The 21144-nt window shown below is 44.6% G+C and overlaps 1 protein-coding gene across 6 annotated transcripts in view; it reads right to left on the bottom strand.

Moving 5' to 3' along the window:
• Positions 1 to 21144, bottom strand: part of UXS1 (UDP-glucuronate decarboxylase 1) — a 95450-nt gene that overhangs the window by 59191 nt on the left and 15115 nt on the right. The window contains exons 1-4 of one of the 6 annotated variants that reach the window (XM_049651238.1): positions 7413 to 8275; positions 6929 to 6956; positions 5592 to 5655; positions 4474 to 4517 (exon numbers count right to left, since the gene is read on the bottom strand). In XM_049651238.1, coding sequence (XP_049507195.1) covers positions 4474 to 4517; positions 5592 to 5655; positions 6929 to 6933 — 113 coding nt within the window. In that variant the 5' untranslated portion in view covers positions 6934 to 6956; positions 7413 to 8275. Of the gene's footprint in view, positions 1 to 4473; positions 4518 to 5289; positions 5386 to 5591; positions 5656 to 6928; positions 6957 to 7412; positions 8276 to 21144 lie in introns of those variants that run through there. The other 5 variants (XM_049651240.1, XM_049651236.1, XM_049651237.1 and 2 more) reach the window with 5 other exon arrangements.

Here is a 21144-nt window from a genome sequence, read left to right as displayed (position 1 = left end):
TAAGTGTCACTTTACCCTTCCAATGCCTCTTGCCCCTGGTAAAGGTTCCATGGTCCCCAACTCACACTGATGTTTTGGGGCAGGGCAACGCAAGTGGCAGATAAAACATCAACCGAGAGTTGATAAATGCAGATTTGAAACATCCATTCTTGAAGTGGTTCAGTTAGGAACAAAAGTGCTTTAAGTAAGTTCAGAGAAATCAACTTTGCAGTCATTATTTTAATTGGAGAGGTGCCAGGGGCATTGTCTCATGCCCTCCACATCCCCAGCTGGGATACAGAATGCATTTCCTTAATGGTCGCTGAACTGAACAGAATATGACAGGTCATTAGACAGAAGACCTTGAAGCAAGTGTTTCTCATCTCTTGGAAGAGTGGAAACATGCTTAAATTGGAGCTTGGGGCAGGAGGGCTTTCTCTTACAATGCAGATGAATTCCCCTATTAAGAGCTTCCAGATTCTCAAAAGGTCAAGCTCCCCTTGCAGACTACAAAACCAGACACAGGCAGGTGGGAGCATCTGAGGGAACTGGTGACAATCTTGGGCTTCTCCCTTACTAGTTCTGTGACCCAGAGCAAGACCCCCAAGAGCTCTGTAAACATCAGGGCCTTCTGCTCCGTCAATGGTAACCACAGCACCTCCCCGAGAGGGCTGTCCTGGCACGGACTGTCTTTACCACAGGCCGCCATGGTGAGGGCCGAGTGAATGTTCTCACAGTGGCCGTGGAACAGGGCAAGCTCCGCCTGCTAGAACACTGGCAGCCTTCAGGGAGCCTGACAGATGTCTTGTTTGCAAAGTGACACTTCTTGTCATTCCGAGTACTTCCTCCATCAGTCAGCTGGAGGGGGGCCAAGCAAACGACAGCACTGCCTGCGTGCACCCCTCACATGGGCCCGATGTCCCCTCTCTTCTCTGAGCGCCCCACATCCACCGTTCAGCCTCAGTCCCAAATTCTGCAACCAGCCACGTGGTGCATCTGCAATGTCTCTCTCCTTCCAGGCCGACCCTCTGCCTACCTGCCCACTGTGGCCCACTTGTACTGGGAAGAAAACAGCAAACAGTTTTCTTGCAGGAAATATACTTAAAAGAAATAAAACTGAAGCAAAAACATTAACTGCCTGACACAAGGTCACATGTGAAGTACAGACTGATAAACCTACTTCAAACAGTGTGTGCTAAAACTTAAAAAAAAAAAAAAAAGAAGAAGACATTGGCTGGGCTTCTTGCTGTTTTTCTTCAACATGTAGCAACCAAGTTTCAGATTTCATATGTATGATCAAGTGATTAAAGTGTTGGAAAAACTCTCACAACCCTCATTTCTTCCTTTTAGAAGCCAGGCACACAAAGCCAGAAGCAAGAGCAGGCGGAAAGCTCCTTCGGGGTCCTCCTCAGTCCGCACTTCACACTGCTTGCCTCCCTGCAGCCACAGACGACAGAGTTATGGGACTGCATGAGGGGACTGAGCGGCAACGCTGAGGTGGTCGTGTGAGGTGACTGCATGGCAACTCTGAGGTGACTGTGTGAGGTGACCCCATGGTAACTCTGTGACAGCATGAGGTGACCGTGTGGGAACTCTGAGGCAGTGACTCCGGGGGTGACCACATGGTAACCTGTGACTGCGTGAGGTGACTGCTTGGGAACTCTGAGGTCACCGCTTGAGGTGACTGCGTGGTAACTCTGTGGTGACAGTGTGAGCTGGTTCTGATGTGGTGCTAGCTGGGCCACTCCTTCAGCACATCATTCAGCCCTCCCCTGCTGCACTTGCCAAGCACTGAACAGAGTGGGCAAGGAAGAGGCATAGGCTTCTTTAAAGGCATGAAGTAGGTTAAAACCCTATGTAGTAGCATACTGGCTCATCCATACATTCATTTGGGAACTTTTTAATGAGCACCTATTTTGTGCCACACGCTGAGGATACAGAAGTAAACAACATAGAGGATCAAGGCCCTGCCCACATGAAGCCTGCAGTCGGCATTTCTGAGTATGAGAGAGACAAGCAAGCAAGGGAGGCAGAATGTAGCACAGATTGAATAATGGAACTTTTCTTACCCCCCAAAATTAATCCTTTAGTAATTATTCTATGCCATTCCAGACTCTACCCTTACTGTTCATTAAAGTAGCAATAGTAAGAAGTGTTTTTACCTAGAATTTAAGTTCTCATCATGACTTGCTATCTATTCACAGAAAATATAAAGATATGGAGATGAAATTAAACAAATGGCAGGCAATCAAACTCTTAAGAAATGGGAGGGGGTGTTGTAAAGAAGAGAAAAAACTCACACAACCCACTTACTCAGGCTTCTCGAAGGGCACTGTCCCCATTTCTTTCCTTGTATGAATATAATCTTTACCTTTCAAAAATATCCTTAAATATCTTGGGGGCCACTTTGCCCCCAGGTGACAAGCACATCAACACAATGTAGTCCAGTTACATTCTTATCTTGCTCACGTCAAGATGGGTGTTTGATCATTCTTAGCACATAAATCAGTCAAGAAAAATAAAACCCAACAGAGCTCCATCGATTTCTACCACAAAGTCTTGTCCATACTTGACTTTCTAACACACACAACAACTCGGGCTCATCCGTCGCCTGACTTGATCACCAAACTGGAGAACAGAACCAGTTGAGGATGAATAACTAGTAAAGCAGCCCCAAGAGGCAAATGCTTAACCTCTACACCCATCCTAAAGGGAGCTCTCACAGCTTGACAAGAATGAGTTACTGGTAGTTTCTTCAACATTACATTCATACTTGTGCTTCTCTTTCCTATTTAAAAAGCACAAATATTGTCACAAAAGTATCAAAAGGAATCATAAAATTCTCCTATTTCAAGAGATCTCGTGTGTAAGCCATTGCTTTAGGGAAGGGTTATACAATTGATTCACTTTTCATAAATGAATATTACTCTCTAAAGAAAATAATCACTGGCGGGCCTTTTTTTTTTTTTTTTTTTTTGGCCAACATAAAGCCTGGTTGGTTATTTCTTACCATAAGCAATTTTTTTTTTAAGTTTCAACTAAAATCTCTCAAATTCTACCAGTCTTATTAAAGGTGGAATTTCTGGCTCCCATCCAGTGAAATGTTACCAGCAGCATAATTTCAGCCCAAATCACAGCAAGAAAAATTTAAAGAACAAATCATAACTTTGTATTACTAACTCAATCTGCTAAAAAATAACAAACTTTTAGTACAGCAAGAGTTGAAATTAATAGTTTGTATGACTGCATATAAACTATCAATTGAGGACAAAGAAGAAAATGAATGAACATATTTAGTTTGATGATTCTTCACCCTTATTTCTCTGCGATCATTTATCGCAGACACCGAAATCAAAGAAAAAATTGCTCTCCATTTCTTTTATGATTCTGGGCTTGATAAAGGCTCATACAATACTGATACACATCATCCAAACCCATGCCAAGGTAAGGAAAAAAAAAAAAGTCAACTTTAATGAGGGTTTTCATTTTTCTGTTTTAAACCTCTAAAAACCCAACTGTTATGCTGGATGCACAGTTTTCCAGATAAACTCAAGGGAAAAGTTCCAGTGCCCCAAGCTCCAATGTTTTGGAGAGAGGGGGAATGTGGGCACAACAGAACTACACACAGCAGGAGGAGAGTCGGGGAAAACACCAAGACAAATGGTGAGGAGCAACTTGCTCTGGAATCTGATTCAAGTAAGTTCCCACCATATTATACAATTCTTCCCTCCCAGCCACTTCACCTGGACTCAATTCTGGAACCTTCCTGAGGTATGGTGACAAGCAAACAAGTGACCCCTAATTTCTTACAGTACTGGATTTCAGACCCTCCAGTTTTGTTTTTTTTTTCTTCTTTTGGAATTCCCTCAGATTAATCAGTATATGCTAGAAACCATCTGATTGCCTTGCATAACTTAAAAGAAGATAAGGCCTAGCCTCAACTTGTATGCCACGAATTTTCAGGAACTGAGAAATTCACGGGGTTCAGAAAAGGAAGATTTCAACACACCTAGATCCTATCTTCTTCTAATGTTTGGAATATTTGAGCATTATATTCAAATCAGGATTAAAAACCAAAACCAAAACATTTATGTGGTTATTTGTTTAGATATGAGAGTTTGTAGAAGTCAAACGGATGGGAAAACAGAGGAAGGACTTTTAGTGTAGGATCTGTGTGGTTGAGCTTCTAAAACAATTAACTTTATTGAAATAAATAAGTTTTTTTTCCTAGAGAGAATCCATAGCTTTCATCAGAAATAGTTTGTAAAAAGCAAAATAAAGGAAGATAAAGCTTTAAAAACACTGCATCAAATTTGACAGTAAACATCTACCTTCTCACAGAAAAAAGTTCTTATGTTGAAAACACCTAACACCTCTCATATTATAGAATTACATGGTTAAAAAAATAATGACAGAGGTGAGATGAGCTTATATCAGATGCTGACCTTCTAAAGTCAGTAAATAGAAGGGTTTTCCTTAAAAATGTGCACATACCTTTTCTCCAAATCTCTGATTTTCTCTCTTAGTGGTTCAACAATCTAAAACAAAAATAACCAAAATTACTTTTGAAGCAAAGAGAGTTCTCCACCATCCCTCTTTGATGTTCCACACAGACATGATGTAACACAAATCAGATTTTAATTTCTTCTACTATCCACTTCCAGTTTGAAATTAAGTTAGATCACTTGAATCACACGTTAAGAATTGAGATGATAAACTGTATGTTGGAACTCTTACTCCAGAGACACTTAAGTCTCTCAGAAAATTAACTTTTTACTTTCCTTACTAGTGAGCAAAGTGGTTGAGGCTCACAAAAAACAGACAGATCACCACCACCCGTTCTTTTTAGGAACTAAAGAATCCCCTAAATGTTGCCCTCCCCTAAAAGCTTATTAACCTCTTGTTTCTTCACATAATCGCCATGTCATCTGCTCAGCACATCAATGAATGGCAGGCTGTGAGCCGACCCACAATGCTGTGTTTTAACACAGGGAGCTCAATCCAAGGGCTTCTCCAGGACTGTGACATTTGGCTTCGAACCAAAATGAGGGACTCTCCATCCCCTCCCACAGCCCACGTCACACTAGCATACCTATATCTACAATTATTTGACTAAAAGCATAAGCGATTATTTTCAAACAGAAGGTGTATAAATCCACCAGAGGAGCTAGCTTTCTCGGAGGTGGGTGTGTGACTTCCCCCATCTGTGCATGTGGACACCCTCTGTGTTTCCAGAGGCCCAGCATCTGAGTTGGGCTGGTTTTCCTTTCGACATCTGCTCTGGCACTTGCCACCATCCCTGGTACTCACCTCCCCCTCTCTAAGAAATTCTCGAAGGTCACTTGAGAAGTCGTAACAAACTTTTAAACCCATTTTGCCTCTGAGTAGGAATTCAGTACATCACACCTTGATAAAACAGACAAACGCTAACACAGGGATGCATCCAGAGCATAAGAGACAGAAAGGCTCCTCTAAAGGTAAATTTTGGAGATGTTTTCCAAATCGTGTAATAGCAGCAAGCTGCCACACTAAAGACAGCAGCACCAGCGAAGGAGCTGAAATTGACAAACATAACGAAAAAACCAGAAACAAATTATGGGAAAGGAACTAACCTCTTCAATCTTGCTCTCGATTTTGAGTTCACCGTTTTCCTGCATAGACCTGTTGAGTAGAAAGCTACAAAACTGAGATCCACTGAAAGGCTTGGCGACCTCAAGATTTATTTATGAACAAAGTACAACACACACCAACGCCTGCAGACCACCTCACCGCTCCCCTTCCCAAACATCGGTCCCGGGCTCCAGTTCCCTCCAGAAGGGGGTTACACCAGAGGAACAGAAGACAGCGGAGGAGAGGAAACCTCAAGTTCATCTCACCCCCTCACCTCTACCGCAGAAGGGTTATTTCTATTCAACTAAAATAATCTCACTTGCATGTTACACCCAACATGGGATTATAAATTAGAGGCAGGAAGCGTGTCTATAGGAGTCCAAGTCTCTCGGCTGGGTTTTCCTGGGGCTTTTAATGCAAAATGGAGCTTTTCCAAGCGAAAAAACAGAGTTCCTTTAAATGGGATCTGAGCACCCCTCCTAGTCACACACAGAAAGAAGCCTTTGTCAGGAGACACTCATGACCTAGCGGTGGCAATCAGATCAACACGGCCCCACCGGCCTTGCAAAGTCTACTCAATATGAAAAGCCTGGTGGGGACACAGCAACCCTTTGCCCTAGTGGCCTCCTGCAGGGACATTCAACTTCCAAACTCACCACGAGCACGGCCACCGTGGCTGTGGCTCTTTTATTTTCACCAGCAAGAAGTAGAGAGTGGAGCAAATTTTGCTTCAAACGTAAAACTGTACTAGCAGTGCCAAATTTGTTTTTATGATGAACGCCTGTTATTATTATATTATTTTTTAGAACATAAACACAAAGATTTTACTCTTCTGAGTGTCCCTCCCGCATTTATCATGAAGAACAAATAATGCACACTCAGTCGGAAGCCTCCCTGGGCCTAATCCTGAGGTAAACAGATGATCTCAGCCTTCACGGTCTGCTCCCAGGGCCAGGGGCCAGCCGTGGTTTCCCTAAGACAGCCTCTTTTTCAAAAGGCTTTGGAAAAGCGCGCCCCCTGTGTGCCTGCTTGAGCCACCCTGAAACACACCTTACATTTCAGCCGTGTCAAAGCTAGGGTCAGCCCCTTACTGCGTACCAAAGGAGGGAAGGGACCCTGAGGTGGGCAATGCAAGGGAGCCAACCGGTAAAAATGGGTAAGTAGCAAAATCAGATGTATTCCTCGAGAACGTAAGGAGAAAGACAAAGCTCAGGTGTGCGGATAGCAGAAAGACTCAGTTTCGCTTTGTAAATATTCTGCAATTAACCCATGACATGTAATGACTAAAATGCATCTACGAAACCCCACCAACAGCATCCAAGTTATTAAAAAGAGTTACCTCATGTTAACGAAGTTGCCCCAAACAGCTGTAAGGGAAAGAAGAAGAAAATAGGTCAATATTTAACTTCATGACATTCAAGGATTCCAACGAATAGAGTTTTAATATTTAACGAGTATTTTCAAGTACACTAAGAAATCTGAATTACAGCTCACGAAGACAACAAAATGCACACTTTTAAAGGATTAAGTCCTACTAAAACGTAAATGAAAAAGGATCCTATGCCTCTCTTTAATTCTGGAATACCTCTTGTGGGGTCTGGAGTTCAACTATGCTTGTGTTTGGATAAACAGTATGTCCTCAACCTTTGTTTGAGGAAAAGCCAGGCAGGAGAATCAAAGAACTGCAGGCCTGAAAGAGATCCCAGGGCTCGGTGCAACCTCTTTCTTTAAATCTCTATGAAACCAAAACCCAGAGAAGTTAAATAACGGGCCGAAGCCATGGCTTAACCTCACCTGGAAGTCCATCATCTCTCAGCACTTACCATGTCTCTCTCATATTCCAGTTTCCGGTCGGCTGGCCTGCCTCCTTGATTATAGACACCCAGAGGGTGGGTCACCATGCGTACACAGCTGGTGCCCAGTAAATGTGCACAAATCAGCCCCAGCTGCAACAGTGATGTCCTGCCATGGATGACTTTGAAACATACTACCAGACCACGAGCGCCCACGTGACGTCACAGAACAGAGGATTACTTCATAAGGAAACCTTCTGCATGAATGAGTGGTTCTAATATTGTGTACGCATTCCTGCTTGTTTGTTTTATATTTTTATTTTATTTTTGAGACAGAGAGAGACAGAGCATGAACGGGGAAGGGTCAGAGACAGAGGGAGACACAGAATCTGAAACAGGCTCCAGGCTCTGAGCTGTCAGCACAGAGCCCGACGCGGGGCTCGAACTCACACACCGTGAGATCATGACCTGAGCCGAAGTCGGACGCTTAACCGACTGAGCCACCCAGGCGCCCCTACGCATTTCTGTTTGGCTCTTATGTAGTCACTCCCCAAATGGTGAACACCTCCTCAGGTCCAGGTGCTCTTACATGCTGGGGAAAGAGAGAGAGCAAAGACAAAGACCCTCCCCATCCCGGGGATGGTGATTCTGTGAGCTGGGAAAGGCATTAAGGTTGGTACCTACTCTGAGGCACCTTCTTATGGTCATCCTCCGGTACGTAGTAGGGTTTAACAAGTGTTTACAGAATAGGACTTAACTTCCCAAAATCACATTTCGCTGATTCTATAAAAGCACATTCCCCTCCGAAAGGAGGAAGCAACTAATACATAAGACAGCGATAAATAACTAAAAGTGGCAAAAATGCAAGAAATGGGAGAAATTAAAATAAGTCCATACTACATTCCTTATTCATCAAAAAAAATAATGTTTTTTACCTTTGGGCCATGTGATCTTACTTTTGAGTATTATCCTCAGGATACACATTTATACACAGGAAAGTTGCCTTCACAAATCATGGCTTTATTTATACTAAAAAGGGGGGAGGGAAAAATCAAAATATCCTAGAATGGGGGAACTGTTATATAAATTATGATACAGCCATTCAATGAAATCGCGAAGCCATTAAATATCACTGTGACTTTTATCAAACAGAGAAGAAAATAACAAGTGTCGACAAGCATGTGGAGAAAAGGGAACCATCATGTACTGTTGGTGGGAATGTAAACTGGTGCAGCCACTACGGAAAACAGTAAGAGGTTCCTCAAAAAAATTAAAAATAGAAATACCATGTGATCTAGCAACTCCATTTCTGGGTATTTATCTCAAGGAAACAAAAACGCTAACTGGAAGAGATACGCATTCTCAGGTTCACTGCAACATTACTGACAATAGCCAGGACACAGATACAACTCAAGTGTCCATCATTGGATGCGTGGAATATTATTCAGCCATAAAAAGAAACAAACAAACAAAAAAAAGGAAATCCTGTCACTTGAGGTAACATGGATGGACTTTGAGGGCATTATGCTAAGTGAAATAAGTCAAAGACAAACACTGCATGATCTCACTTATACGTGGAATGTTAGAACAAAACAAGAAACCAAAGTTGATAAATACAGAGAATACATTACTGGTTGCCAGAGGTGAACATGTAGGTATTGGTGAAATGGGTGAAGGTAGTCAAAATAAAAAAGTCCTGGGGATGTCATTTAGAGCATGGTGACTACAGTTAATAATATAACATTGCATAAGTGAAAGTTGCTAAGAGTGAATCTTCAAAGTTCTCATCATACACACAGTGTAAGTATGTGATGTAATGGATGGTAACCAGAGTTACATAATACATATTATGTATTATGTGTATTTATATATAGTATATATATAGTGTATATAGTATATTTATATATAGTATATATATATAAAAATACATATTATGTAATATGTACTAACACATTATATATTGCTGTTACTAAATAATACTGTTACATGTCAATTATATCTCAATTAAAAATATAACTATGAAAATACATTGTAACATGGTAATGCAATTATGACCATTTCAGATGAGAAAATACATATGCAGTATGACTTCCACTACTAAGAACCACGTAGAATAAAAAGACGGTCCGAAGATGCCAAAATATTGTTCAAATGGTGACATAATTGTTTATTTTTCCATGCATCTATGTTCCTTCCTACCTTGTTTTCTAGCAAAGGAGGGAAAAGATTTCCAAACCTTTGCTGAATTCTTTGCCCCCCACACCATCTGCCCCACCCCCCCACTACCATGAGGTGGCCCCCACCCAGAAGGCCCAGGAACATCTGGGTCAGTGGTCAGCTTGGACACCCAGCATTGTGGACCAACCAGCAGTTGCCAAACCCCATGGATCCTGTTCTCCACTATGTATCTCAAATAAACACATCGTCTCATTTTGGCTTTAGGATTCTGCTTGTCAGAATATGCCAGGAAGCAGTCCCTCTCTGGCTGTGGAACCTCAGGAGGGGGGAAATTAATTATCTATAACTTAAGATGCCTTCAGGATAGATAACACCTTTGACAGCCTTTTCAAATCATTCCATGGTTACTAGTTTATTCGGTTTCTTTTTAACCTTTTCTTGAGTGGGTTTAAAATGTCTCAGAGACATTTCTCAATCCTTCCATCATCCTTAGACTACCTCAGAGCACATAAGGCTGCCCCCTCTCCTAGACATCTTCTCCCTACTTGAAGTACAGACACCAGGGCTCTGAGGGCTCTCCCCTTCCCTACTGGTCCTGCATAAACACTCCTCCCTGGGTGGCAGGTGAGGACCCTGGGATCTGTCCTGAGGAATAATGCTCATGACCACATCGTTGCCACCCTTAATGAGGGGATAATAATGGCCATCATGGCTAATGCCCAAACCTATTCTTGTGGCTCAGACTTCTTCCACTGGCTCCCTGCACTTGGAAAAACCTCCTGCGCTTCCCAGTTCACCCCCCAGAGCTTCATGAACCCCATCTCCCCTCCTCACCAATCAGACCTCCACGCCCACCCCCCAAGCCCCGCCCACCACTTGCAGCTTCCACCCTCCCTAAAGCAGCTCCACCTGTGGTGGTCTCCTTGGCCAGAACGCCTCATTCCATTGTTGGGAAAGCTTCTTCAACCTCCCTCCCTGCTCCAGGGGACAGGAGGAGACCCTCCATGTTGTCACAGCACCCACACTACACACCTCTTTTTAATAGGTGGTTTACAGGTGGGTTTCCCTGAACACCAAACACATGCAGCCAGCCACCAAAATTAGTGGAATGGAGGAGGTAAGGAATGTTTTCACTTTATTACACTTACCCCTCGCTTAGTACTTTTATCTTCAGAAGTGTTATTACTAATTAATCTTTAAGATGTTTTTATGTCAAGTGTTTTTGGCCTCCTTTTAAATTCTCAACAGCTACACCGCCTGCTTTGTTTTGAAGAACAAAAAGGACTCAGCACCCAGCTCAGACAAAAAACACACACAGCAGGCAGGGAAAGCTCCTGAATTACTGCAGACTCATTTCAAGGGGGGAAAACACAAGCAATTTCCAACAATTACAGAGCCTTGTTCCTGGTGTTCAGTGTAGACTAGCCTAGAACCTTGCACAGCATGGAGTTTAAAAGTTAAACATTGCTAAAAATTAATGTTGCTCTTAGAATTTTGCAACCTGCTTAAGTTAATCTGACCCCCCTTACAGTGTCTCAAAAGGATCTCTGAGAATTACGAGTAGCCGTATTCTATTGATGTTTGGACTAAATGGAACTAAATTAAGTCAATTACATACCATATAAGGACTCAATATTAAGAAAGGTATTTTTTAAAAAAGATAATTATGGGGCACCTGGGTGGCTCAGTTGATTGAGCGTCCAACTCCTGATTTTGGCTCAGGTCATGATCCAGTCAGGGTTGGGCTCTGCGTTAATAGCCTGGAGCCTGCTTGGGATTCTCTCTCTCCCCCTCTGCCCCTCCCCCAACACTCTCACTCTCTCACTCTCTCTCTCTCAATAAGTAAATAAACTTAAAAGGAAAAAAAGATAATCATTCGCCATCACTAACAAATGGCTTAACACCAAATTCCCTTACGCTGCTTTCAAGATATTTTAATTTATTCTAATTTTTATTGCAAAAAATACTTTGCATGCAAACTGAGGCACACTGGTTTCACGATTCTTTTACTGTCTGTATCCAAATTTCATGCTATGCAAGGAAACCCTGTTCAAGAAAATCGATCACATAGAAATTTTCATTTAGGGCAGAAAAAATTGAGTGATTTTTACGGGTATGATTAAAAATGAGTGTCCTTCTCCACGAAAGAAAAAATTAAAATGTTAACTCAATGCTTCTGTGGTCTCTATTAATCTAACATGGTTTCTTAAATATTAATCAGGTATCACTTTTATTTTTTATTTTTTTAACTTTTATTTATTCTTGAGACAGAGAGAGACAGAACATGAACATGGGAGGGGCAGAGAGAGAGGGAGACACAGAATCTGAAATAGGCTCCGAGCTGTCAGCACAGAGCCCGATGCGGGGCTCGAACTCACGGACCGCAAGATCATGACCTGAGCTGAAGTCGGACGCCCAACCGACCAAGCCTCCCAGGCACCCCAAGTATCACTTTTAGAATGTAATTTCTCAATCTGCAATCTGTGGGTCTCCACTGAATTCCTGAATGAGTTTCAGGAAGTCTTGGGAAAATCCTAGAAAGTCCACACAAAACCACACATACAAAGCTTTCAAAACTCCCCAATAAAAGTTTGAAATTTCAGAGGTGCACTGGTTTTAGAATGTTTTAGAATGAGGATAGATTCTGAGTTCTTGAATGCCAGACTTTAGTGAAGGCACGGATTCTGCACCAGCAACCCTATTCCCCTGTTTTAAGTACCGTTGTAACACTGGATCAAACAAAACTACCATTTCTGTTTCACACCTGTACATTTTCAATGGTTGAAATATGCTTCTCAATGTTTTGTTGGGCGTTCTGATCACCATTTTCACCTAGAAAGCACATGTATTTTTGCCCTAAGTCAGAGGCAGAAGAATGAATTAGGAAAGCTGCTCTCTGGCCCAGCTAATGGGCACAAACCTGCATGACACACAGTATGCCCCATGTGCCGGCAGGCGAGGACAGCCAGACACGCTATAAACCAGCATGCCAGGGGCTCACCGACTCAGCTTGGTGATGTTAGGACAGTACAACCACACGGAGAACCCATGCAAGATTTGCCCTCTGTCTTCAATGTTTGCTAAAATCCTTTCTGGCTCATTCACCAGCCAGCCAGCCAGCTAGCCAACAAAATTGGTGCCCGCAGATGCGGAGGGCTAAGACCCTGTGCATAACTTCACCTGTATGGTAGGCAACATACACATGATGGTCAGCGAGGACCAGAGGAAGAGGTGAGGCACAGCTGGCAAGAAGCAGTAGGGTCCACCTGGAACCACAAGGGGAAACAGCTTGACCCCGTTCATGCAGGAAAAGGTGGAGCGCCAGCCACCCACAAAATGATGGGGAACCCGGATCATAAACGGGCCTTCAAAGACGGGGCAGTGGGGAGAAATGGCATGCCCACAAACTGCAGTAGGAGAGGACAGTCATCAGCATAAATGTAGGTCTCTTTTTAAAAATGCAAACATTTAGGGGCACCTGGGTGGCTCCGTCAGCTAAGTGTCCAACTCTTGATTTTGGTTCAGGTCATGATCTCACGATTTGTGCTTGAAATTTTCTTTCTCCCTCTCTCTCAGCCCCTACCCTGCTTACGTTCTCTCTCAAAACAAATAAATAAACATTTTTTAAACATGCAAACATTTACATATTGAGCCCCTGCTAGAAGCCAAGCACTGTATGAGGTCTTGCAGCAAATGCTCCTAATCCATGTTGCCCTTTGGACTGAAAAGGTTCTGTGAGACCTAACAATGGCTAAGAATTAGCAGGGGGGCAGGGAGAGAGTGGAGTGAGGGTCTGTCTTCTCTAGTCTCAAGGGATCAAATCTGGCTTCCCAGAGCCTGTGAGGCCCTACAGACCTCCTGAATCAGAATCTCTGCAGAGGAGCCTGGGCATTGTATTTTTTCAAGTGCCCCCTGGGGAAGGTAGAGAGCCTGGCCCTAAGGGATCTGGTGACCTGCCATAGCCACACCTCACCTTTGCCCACCTATCTGCTTATACAGTCCAGGCTCAAAACACTATGGTCCCTCGTAATTTCTCCAACATGCCAAGGCTGTTCCTCCTGCCTCAGGGCCTTTGCACTTACTCTTCTCCCAAATGCCTCTTTAACTTGCCTCCTTCAGTTCATCTAGGTATTGGGTCAAGTTACCTCATCAGTGAGGTCTTCCTGACCAGCCTATTAATAGTATCCCCCTTCTCTCCTCCCTCCCCATACTCAACCTGCTTTCTTTTTCTTCATTGCACTTATCATCAGACAATATACCCAATGTATCTATCTATATGTGCTTGTATGTTTCCAGCCCAGAAAATGGAAGCTCCGAGACAGCAAAGACTGTTTCATTCACTACTGTTCTCTAGGATACTGAGATGCTCCCTCGTAATATTCAGCGCTCACTCAGTATTTGCTGAAAGAATGAAGGAAAAGCTCTCCCAAATGATTAGGAATCCCAGTTCTAAGGCAGGAGTCATCAGCAAACTTTTTCTGTAAAGGGGCAGAGAATAAATATCTCAGGCTTTGTGGGCCATAGGATCTCTGAAGCCACTACTCAACTCTGCCACTGTAGTGTGGGCAGAGTCAGAGATAATTCACAAAAGCGTGACTGTGCTCCCACACGACTTCATTCAAGGACACGGAAATGTGAATTTCATGTGTGATGAAATAGGATTCCTTTTTTTTTTTTTTGCCTTATTCTTCAACCGTGTAAAAATTGTTGAAACTTTCTCAGCTCAAGGGTGGGCTGGACTTGGCTCACGGTGCATAGTTTATCGTTCTGTACTCTACGAGATACCAGGATGACTAGGTGCCATCCCAGTGCTGGAGTTCCTGTCCTTGCAGGGAAAACCGCCCAAACCCACCAATGCGTAATACACATCAGAGAAGTAGAGGCTGCCATCGACCCAGTCCTGGGGAGCAGAGAGGGGACGAGAGGTCACTGAACTCTGAAGATGCGGGCTGCATACAGCCAGGGACATCTACTGGCCTGTGCAGGGGATGCCCTCGGAGGGGTGGGAGGGGGGCAATGCTAGCAGAAATACCCTGGGGAGGGAAAGATGAAGGTGTAGGGTCACGTGGGCCATGAGGGCTTTCCTGACAAGCTCCCCATGGGGATTTTCTGTTAATGAACCAAACATGGGCACCCCTGGTTCCCCTTCCTAGCATTCCCAGACAGCGGGGCTCTGGTTAGTGGGCGACCAGCTCAGAGTGTGATGCAGGGCAGCTGTGTTCTGGCCTAACAGGAAGTAGGGGTGTGAGGGACAGATGGGTCGAGAATGCAGAGGACAGGAGGGGACAGGCGGTGTATCAGGGTGGGGTGGTGAATGGGTGTTATCAGGAGACGGCTGGGGGAGGGGACCATGGTCTGGGATTAGCACATATTCCCTTGGATGCATCCCGTAGTGATCCAGGCTAAAGATGTCTACTAGGCAAGTAGAAACAGAGGCCTGGAGCTGGGAAGGCCAGCGCCAGCCAGAGGTGCAGGTAGGACACCTGCTTGTGACTCATATGTCAGAGGTTCAAGAGAACGTGGCACTGACTGCTGCATACAGCCAGGTGATGGCCACAGCCCTGGGGAATCTCGTGACAAGGCCAAGGCCTGTGACCAGGAAGCACAGCGATGCCAGTGTCACCGCCAGTGGCCCCCCACGGGCCTTTCTTGCTCACTGTTTCTAGTCACAAGGTCATGCTATTATCTCCATTTCACAGCTGAAGATAGGAGCCACGAGGAGTCCCATGGGACTTGCTCAAGGTCACAAGGCCAGTGACAGCCCTCACTCCCCCAACACTTCCAAGTGTGAGGCCTCATTCCCAGGCCCCAGAGTCACCCCCATCTCTGGTGAAAAAAGACATCTTGATTTTGTTTTTTTCTTGTCCTGTCCTCCAAGCTAATCCCCCAGCCTCAGCGGCCCTGCGTGGTGTGTGCTCCAACTAAAACTGAGTGACGCTGAGGTCATGAGTCCTAAGGAGGGCAACAGAGCCCATGGGTGCTGAAGATGCTCCCTATTTCAGCAGAGTGTGCAGCTATTCCCATCCCCGCTTGCTCAGGTCAAGGAAACTCTAATTTAGAGAAGCATTCAAATCAGAAGCCCTGTACAATACCAGGCACCTGGAGCTCGTGGAAAGTGAGTCTAACTGGCAGAGGAAGTTCCAGCCACACTGAAGTACATCAACACGGCTGCACGCATTCTGTGACTCTGTTTACTGTTCCTCTCAAGGTTTTCTGAGCGTGTTAACTACAACAGAACGCCTCGTCTGGGCTATGACTCACTTTGTGCCAAGTGCTCACTGCAAAGCTGTATGGTGTCATTGTGTTTTGTACACGGTGCCTCCCTGGCGGCACTAAAGACCTGACCAAAAATTCTTGGACACGCCTCCTGTCAAGAGGTGGGGTGTGTGCGTCCTCCCCTTGAATCTGGTGGACTTGTGACCCTCTCCAGCACAGGGGAGGGCAGAGGTGATGCCATGTGGCTCTTGGAGCTGGTCGCAGACAGCGTGCCCTTCCGCTAAGTTTGCTGGCACGCCGGCTCTGGGGGCCCTGGGCCGCTGTGGAAGAGGCCTGATCACCCCGCTGGCAGACAGGTCACCTGCCGGGGCTAACAGCCAGTCCTAGCTGAGCCGATCCTCAGAGGCAAAGATGTGGCAGCAAAGAAACCTCCAGGAAGTAGATTCTCCAGCCCCAGCCGTTTGAGCCATTCCAGCTGAAGTTCCGGAGAACTTCTGCATTTCCAGAAAACTTGTGCAGAGAACATCTGCATTTCAAATTCCTGACCCACTGCTTTATTACATAGCATACAAAACGGCTGCTATTTTATACCACTAAGTTTTGAAGTAACTGGTAAAGCAGTACAACATAAATAGAAACGAAACAGACAGGTATGTCCCTAGCCCTTTCGTCTACCGATGAGGCAGACCTCGACTCAACCCAGGGTACAGGATTTAATTCCTCCCCACTCGACGTATCCCCTACCAAGTGCATGTGTACCCTTCACCGCGTCCAAGCACAGCTTTGCACAGACTCGTCGCCTTGGTAAAACCCTGGGTCAGGGCTACAGTCGTGGGGAATCCCTCCCTCCCCAACCACCCGGGCTGCCTGCCTCCGCCTGAACAAAACTTTAAATGTGCTGAGGAAAGATGCATCCTTGCTCCCAACCATGAGCCTCAACAATCCTAGTACCAGGAGACAGCAAATATCTGACTCCCCTTGGGTAACCTTTGAAGCTTTTCAAACAAGATAAGAATACACATTACTTTTTCTTTCATGCATTACTCTCGTAATAAGAAAAGTATTAAAAGTGTTTAAATGGATTGGAAGGTTCAAATTAGGAGATCTTCTTCTGTTTTTAATTCTTTAAACAAGAAGCTACTGAATGGGGATCCTTGCTTTCTGCCTGACCTGAAGGAGTCTAGCTCCAAAGCCTGAACGCTGGGTAGCCAGCCAGGTCTGTCACTGTCCTAAGCAGTTACACAGGATGAAAACTGCCCCACAGGAAAAGGATACTTGGGGTGGCCGAGCAGACCCCAGTAACTGGCAGGCTTCACAGTCCTCACGGAAAGCACCTGCTTATCGGACCTCCCTGTGACACTAGCTCTCTTCTGGGCCCTCCCGGAGGCCAGGCTGCAGGGACAGCACCTTCTAGAGCCTGCCCTGTGTTCCCTGCATTCGAGGCTGGCAGGTCCCGAACTTGAGCTGTAAAACACTTGAAATGATTCTGACCTCCTCACAGGCTTACCTAATAAAAGCGTACCAACATTCCCATGGGAAAAAATTTTGTCCCAGGAAGTTCCTTTTTTTTACAAAGTGGTTAAAAAGGCAAGAAAGCATGGGCTTTACACAGGACATCTGGTCCTCCAAAGAGTATTTACATGTTAAAAATGTCGATATTAAGTGAGAACAGAAACTTAGTAGAACCAATATTTTTTGCCTTTTAAAACTATATACATGTTTAAAACTACCCACAAGTGTATTCACAGAATACGTTTCTATACTTTTCTATTAATTTCTACATCTTGCAAGAAGAAAGTGTGAAATACGTTTTTTTGGTCTGGAGAGGACATTGAGTTCCTTCTGTCCCTTCCAGGTAGGGCAGCATCACAGCCTGCAAAGCACAGGGTGACCTATTAAATTCTCCCAAACTGGTGAGAAAAACTTGAAATCCAAAACGATTAATTCAATTATCATCTCAAGAAACTACTATTCTGTTTTAAAAGCCCGGATAAGGGGCACCTTGGTGGCTCAATCAGTTAAGCCTCCATCTGTCTGACTTCAGCTCAGGTCACGATCTCGCAGTTCACGGGTTCCAGCCCCATGTTGGGCTGTGTGCTGTCAGCTCAGAGCACAGAGCCTGCTTCAGATTCCGTGTCTCCCTCTCTCTCTGCCCCTGCCCCACTTGTGCTTGGTCTCTGTCTCTCAAAAATAAAATAAATGTAAAAAAAGAAAAAAAAAATTTAAAGCCCGGATGAGAGAAACTCTCTTCCATGGGGACTCTCCATAGGTGCGCAGGACAAATGGTTGTTTAGAACAGAGCTACATGAAGTGTGTCCCCGAGCAGTGGCAGGAGCATCATGTGGGGACTTGTCTGAAATGCCTAAGGCCCACTGAGGGCTTCAGATCAGAAACTGTGGGGTGGGGCACAGCCACTGGGTTTTAACAAGGGCTCCAAGTGATGCCAGTTGCCCTACAATCTGAGCACCTCTGCAGGAAACGGCCTCCCTTTGATCTTCTCCCATGTTCACATTCTCAGACACCCCATGTTTTGTTAAGAGGACAACAGAGTTGGGGCGCCTGGGTGGCTCAGTCAGTTAAGTGCCCAGTTACTGATTTCAGCTCAGGTCATGATCTTGACATTCGTGAGTTTGAGCCCCACGTTAAGCTCCATGCGACTAGAGTAGAGCCTGCTTGAGATTCTTTCTCTCTGCCCCACCCCTGATCTCTCTCTCAAAGTAAACAAACATACTTTAGAAAAGTTCCAGAATTTCTTTTCACTGCCCCCCGCCATGTGAAGGAGGGTTCCACAGGGCACACCCTCCCCCACCCTAATGCCAGCCATGCAGGATGCACGGCTCATCCCCAGTATCCTGGCCTCCACTCCTCCACCTGTCATGAATAGGCCAGCATGGTTCCGAACATACTCAAACCTCCCTAAGCTTCCTACCCCACCGAATGTCTTAGGGATTCTTACATCATATTTCCACTTCCCACTTAGGAAATAATCAGTGCCTTATAGATGGTCTGACGTCTCTGATAGAAACCAAGTTGTTAAGATAAAGTTTGTTTAGGAATGGGTCGCTATGAGCTTGACCCAGCACACTTAGGGACAGAGCCTCTGTGTTACATTCACTGCACAGCCAAGTCCTGACATAATCACAGCATTTGACTTTCTCCCCAAAGGGGTTATTGCTCCCTCCCTTTGGTTCCCCCATTCCCAGGAGGAGTGCCCTCACCAAATGCAAGCCAATCCCTGGGTTCTCTCTGCCTATCCTCCTGGGCAGGACACCCGAGGGACCCTTCTGCAGCCCCCTCCAGCTTTACTCACTGCCCCTTCACGCTCTCCCCCGACACAGTAACACTGAACCTTGATGTCTGAGTGCACTGTGCTTGCGCTGACTTCAAATCCTGGCCCTGTTCTTCCCCTTTTCACAGAGGCCCTCCCAACCCTCCACTTCTCTGGGTCAGGTGACTCTCTTCTGTCGTCTTTCTAAGCCCTATGTGGGCCTTACCATCCCTCAGATGCCCTCTCTGACCCTTTCTTGGTACCACTGCAGAGCTTTATACCTGCTTCTGTCTCTACCTCCTCACCAAGGTCACCGAGGTCAAGGCCCCTGTCCTGTCCATCCTATCACTCTGCGACATAAGCAATGTAGCAGAATGAAAATTACAATCGAACTTCCACACACTGACCTTGAAAACCCAAGACAGTCTTTAAAGTAAAGCTTTAAAGGGTGCCCGGGTGGCTCAGTCGGGTTGAGCGTCCAACTTCGGCTTAGGTCATGATCTCACACTTTGTGAGTTCGAGCGCTGCGTTGGGCTCTGGCCTGGAACCTGTTTCAGATTCTGTGTCTCCTTCCCTCTCTGCCCATCCCTCACTAGCACTGTGTCTCTTTCTCTCTCTCTCAAAAATAAATAAAAACATTTAAAAAAAATAAAGCTTTAAAATTCCAAATATTGAGTTATCTGTAACAGGTGTCACTCTTATTCAAGAAAGCTGTAAGAACAAGAGTTTGAAAGGAAAGAACTCTCCCATTGAAAACTTCAGCCATGCAAAACCTTCCTTTAAATGAGGACAGCCTATGATACATTTATCACTGAGATCTAAGCAACCATTTAGATTTTTGAATGAAATCTGTGTTAAAAGATTTTTTCCATATATTAAATACAAAAGCAAATCACAGAAAATCCATAGTATAAAAACATTTACATTTCAAAAACACCTAGATATATTTTATGAACACATAATGCACAGGAAACTATCTAGGTGATTCATACATACATCTAAATTGTCAACAAGTAACAGACAGGAAGGGAAACAGGGTTAGCTAGAAGGGGGAGGAGCAGGGAGAGGATCTTCCAAGTGCTTCCATACTGTTAGGATGTTAAAAATATGAATTAAAAATAGACCCCCAAAGACACATATCAATGCCCTCTGCACCTTACTATGCAAATGTAAGTTACCCTTAACCACTGAAAACCTTTCTTTCTTCCAGGTTCAATTCAGCTGGGTACTCAGAGGCAACAACCTATCAACAGAAAGATAACATGGTATTTACCATGATACTTGTAACAACTATGTGTTTATTTCTCGCAGCTGGAATTAAGATACATTCTGTTCCCAAATCTTCACCTGAGAAAACCACTACTGCCTCTTCAGGAAAGGAGGCAATAAATTTGTAAACTCGTTCCACTCAAACATATTCTCAAGGTTCTACTGCATGGTATTATATTCAATTAAGTAAACATTCAAAAACCGCTTAATCTGCACAAGACAGTAACATAAAATCTGGAGACACAGGTACGAATAAGATAGAAAAATGCCAGACCACCCCAGAAAGCAAACATGCACTTGGATTCTTCAATCTTTGCCTAAGGCTACCAAATAAGGGCATCTCTTTAGTTTTCCGACAAAAAGAAGAAACAGATTAACTAAAGAAAAAGGAGAGCAACAAAGGGTGAATCCTTCCCAGTCCAGCCCAGCATCAGTGCTATGGGCAGGAGAGACGAGAGCATGCCTTTACCATCGCTGTAGCAGATCACAAAGCCTAAATCACAATCGCAGACCTCACTTCTCAGGATTCACCCTGAAACTGACCCAGAGTTCTTGCCCTCTGATCAATTACTACCCAGTGGGAACAGAAGTCCATAGAAAGCCTCCATTTCCAGACCCTAGCACAGAGCAGGCCACTCAAAAAACATTTGCTGCCCAAGTAGATGATGAATCTGCTGAAAACTAACAAGCAACAGCTCGACTTCCTTTTCAACTAACTTCCAATGAGCATCACTGATTAGGTCTGATAGTAAGCTTGGTTGGATCTATTTTTAGATTGCCGAAGGCAAAGAAAGCCGGAAGAAAAGGTTGGGTTTTTTTTTTTTTGTTTTG

This window comes from Panthera uncia (genome assembly GCF_023721935.1).
Source record: "Panthera uncia isolate 11264 chromosome A3 unlocalized genomic scaffold, Puncia_PCG_1.0 HiC_scaffold_11, whole genome shotgun sequence".
Classification (NCBI taxonomy): Eukaryota; Metazoa; Chordata; class Mammalia; order Carnivora; family Felidae; genus Panthera; species Panthera uncia.
This window is presented reverse-complemented; position numbering and strand designations above follow the sequence as displayed.